Here is a 3,812-nt window from a genome sequence, read left to right on the forward strand (position 1 = left end):
AAATGTAGCCACAAATAAGTTTACCACACCCGAGTGGAAGCCATATATTCAAGATTATATGGAATACACAAATTTGGTCTTGAAGTGAGAAATAAAACAAAGGGCACATAATTGGATGGGTAGGGAAGAAGAAATTTTAAAAAGCAGTGGTGAATATTATCTCAATACATTGTATGAAACACTCAAGAAACTAATAACATTTTTATAGAATATTTGAGAATTTAACTGTGGTATCTGTCTATTTATCATCTATCTATCTATCTACCTATCTATCATCTATCTATCTATCTATCTATCTATCTATCTATCTATCTATCTATCATCATCATCATCTGTCTTATCTATCTACTTATCTATCTATGGTCTGCCATCAACGCAGCTCTATTTTATGACTATCTTGAGAGGTGAACAAATGTTTATTCAACCCAGACAGAGCCCTAGTAAAAGACTGAAGAAGCAATTCCAAGTATAGCTTGCTGAACCCATGAGTTTAATGGTGACTGTAATTACACAAGTGTGTGTGAGTTATCTAAAGTAACATGGGTGTTGCTAAAACAGATTCACTTTTAGAAAGGCCACCCAACATGGGTAACCACTCAGAAAGAAATCTGAATCCCTAGAGGTCAATAAACAACTTACAAGAAGCTTGGGTTGAGAGTCTCTTCTTGCTAGCATTTTTTAACTGTTAGAGTTCTAAGGACCTGACTGTGTGAGTACTGTATCTTTATAAGATCTGGAGCTGTGCAAGTTTTGTTGTCATCCTAGGTCTTTTAAATTTTTTTGAGACATGAGCTTTTAATTTTTTTTATTTCTTAACTCTTATAGCCTCTCTCCTTTTCAAGGACCAGTGTTTCAATTCAGAGGAAATAGTTATAGAACAGCAGTTCACACACAGTGTGGTGTTATGTGGAGTACTGTAATATATAGGATTAGAATCTTTGATTTTTAAAACTAAAGGGCCTTATTTCCATAATAAAATAGCCAAAATTATCTGTGCCTAGTAAGAATAAAAAAGAATGAATAGAAAAACTTCATCTATGAAATATCTAGTAAGAGAAATTAAAGTAAAAAATAATGGTAACAAATATTTATAAACACCTACTTTGAAGTTTTATATCATTTTCAAGGACTTATACTTAATTGACTAATTGTAGTGAAGACAGTGCTTTTACAGCAACCTTCTTGAAGGCATTCTTTACCTCTTTGTTCCTCAGGCTGTAGACAAGAGGGTTTAGCATGGGGATGATCATTGTGTAGAACACAGAGGCTACCTTGTCAGTGTCCATGGAGTGACTAGTACTGGGTTGTAAGTACATGAATATTATTGTACCATAGAAGATGGAAACAGTGGTGAGGTGGGATGAACAGGTGGAAATGGCCTTCTTCCGACCCTCAGCAGAACGCATCCTCAGTATTGCAACAAAGATAAGTAGGTAGGAGCTTAAGATAACCAATAGAGTTAAAGTAACATTGAACCCTGCCAACATGAACAGTATAATTTCATTAATATATATATCAGAACAAGAAATAGCCAGCAATGGGGGAATATCACAGAAAAAGTGGTTAATCACATTGGAATGACAGAAGGAGAGGTGGAAAGTGAAGACAACATGAATGGAAGATTGTAAGAGTCCACTGATGTAAGAACCAGCAACAAGCAGGGTGCATTTTGTAGTTGTCATGGTGGTAGAGTAATGCAAGGGTTTACATACTGCTACATAACGATCAAAAGCCATTGAGGCAAGCAGGAAAACTTCAATAATTGCAAAGGCTATGAAGAAGAACATTTGGGCAGCACATTCATTGTACATGATCTTGTGTTCTGTGAGAAATCCTTCTATTACCTTGGGAGCGACAGCGGAGGCATAAACACAGTCTACCAGTGAGAGGTTACTGAGAAAAATGTACATGGGAGTGTGAAGTCGGGAGTCCAGGAGAATCAACATAATCATCCCAAGGTTCCCAAGCAGTGTTGTCAAATAAATAAGAGTGAAGATGATAAATAAAGGGACTTGCAACTCTGGGGCATCTGTTAACCCCAAAAGAATAAACTGAGTCATCTCTGAAGTATTCTGCATCTGTGTTATATGGGAATTATGATAGGCTCCTAGAATGAAAGGAGGAAATGAAAAATTACTCTACATAGACCTTACCATGAAATTTTACATATGACCAAGTTCTCTAACTAAAATGTGAGCATCATCTAGCATGAAGGAGCCTACACTGGATAGAAATCAGCTGAATTAAGTCACTTATCTGGGATTAGTACAAATGGAGACTGTTACTTCTTCACTATTAATAGAGTTTTTTTAAAATTATAAACCTAGGGTTTCTTACAGTTTCCTGGTATATGATCATATTTATATTAGTAACCCTCAAATGACTGATTTGCTATTTTCTACATCTTACAAACATACTTGTCTAAAATGTTCTAAAAGTTACTTGGCAGCAAGAGCAATGTAGGAACATACAATTAACTTTGCTATATTTTAGTAGCAAAACTTATCTAATATATTTCCTATCTCTGAAACTTGCACCAAGTTTAACTCACTAGCTGTAGCTATCTATGCAGTGATTTTAGGTGCTGCTCTATGGATACTCTGTTTTATCTCTAGTTTGCCAAGGTCTTCCCTTGGATTCTTCTCTTTGAACCATGGACCAGATGATAATGGTTTGGTATATGAGGCATATTCTTCGTGAGGTTTAGATATACAGAAACACATAGAAATCTAAGAGTGTAGTTTTTCAAAAAGTAAAAGCAATTTTAATTACTCTCTTTACATATAATGGACTTCATTTTTCACAGAGGCTAATATTTTCAATTGCTATCACACAAATCTGTTTTATTTGTGTTTAAGGAACAATAGATTACAAAGGAATTAAGAGTTACATTTTTGTCTCTATAGAATCTATGTTCTCAAACAACATGTATTTTATGGTGTATACTGTACCATTTCCAGGTGGATCAAGTAACACCTGACTATGTAGCTGCATCTTAACCTGAGAACTATTTTCAACTTTGGAATCTTGGGGATACCAATTCCTCTACATTAATAATCACTTATATTCAAGGCAACAGACAATGTAAATAATATTATTCTATTAGATGGCCATGGTGAAATTCATCCTTCTTCACAGGCTATATCTGCACTTACATTAGAAGGAATGTATAAGTTCTTTCAAGTTATAAAAAATTCTAACATTTTTAAGGCATGTAAATCATACCCAGTACCTTCCATGCTCTTTCTCATCTTTTCCTGGTTTCTTCAGAATGTTCAACTCACAGTACTAATGTCTAACAGTTGATGCTCCCAAGAAAAGGGACCTAGCAATTGACATGTCAAATGGATTTTGAAAGTCCTACAGCTTTCTGAAATTAAAAATGAGATATAATATGTATACTTCTAATCCCATAGAACATTATAAATATCAGAAAATTAGTGGTCTCCCTCTGGAGTGAAACTATCACCACAGGACCTAAAAGTCCTTAGAGTAGAAGGAAGTCTGGCTACCCTGCAGCAGCATAGTAATGCCAAGGGCAGTGGTCCAAGAGTGAAAAAATTATTAGTATTATTTTGTCTATGACTCAGCTGCTTCCCCTTTCTACACACTAAGTTGACTTTTTGTGAAACTTATGAGATAAAAGTGACTGGGTATTTTAACATCATTTACAGATCTAACTACCTATACATATATATTTGTTACTACTTACTGTTGTGCTAGGAACAGACCCCTAGAAGTATATAGGTGGCATGTGAAATATCTCATATGTATAGCATAGACCTAACATCCTTATCCAGGAAAGCACTTTG

General features: G+C 35.0%; 1 protein-coding gene across 1 annotated transcript; it reads right to left on the minus strand.

Moving 5' to 3' along the window:
* Positions 1-1,136: 1,136 nt before the first annotated feature.
* LOC128094259 (olfactory receptor 5B12-like) lies at positions 1,137-2,081 on the minus strand. The gene has a single exon (XM_052712498.1). The coding sequence runs from the start codon at positions 2,076-2,078 to the stop codon at positions 1,137-1,139; it is 942 nt and encodes a 313-aa protein (XP_052568458.1). The 5' UTR covers positions 2,079-2,081.
* Between the last annotated feature and the right edge of the window lie 1,731 nt (positions 2,082-3,812).

Source organism: Peromyscus californicus, unplaced genomic scaffold (assembly GCF_007827085.1).
Source record: "Peromyscus californicus insignis strain IS unplaced genomic scaffold, ASM782708v3 Scaffold_4__1_contigs__length_199733344, whole genome shotgun sequence".
NCBI lineage: Eukaryota > Metazoa > Chordata > Mammalia > Rodentia > Cricetidae > Peromyscus > Peromyscus californicus.

Excerpts from the sequence above, each read along its gene's own strand:
- LOC128094259 (XM_052712498.1), bottom strand. The coding sequence starts at position 2,078 with ATGCAGAATACTTCAGAGATGACTCAGTTTATTCTTTTGGGGTTAACA.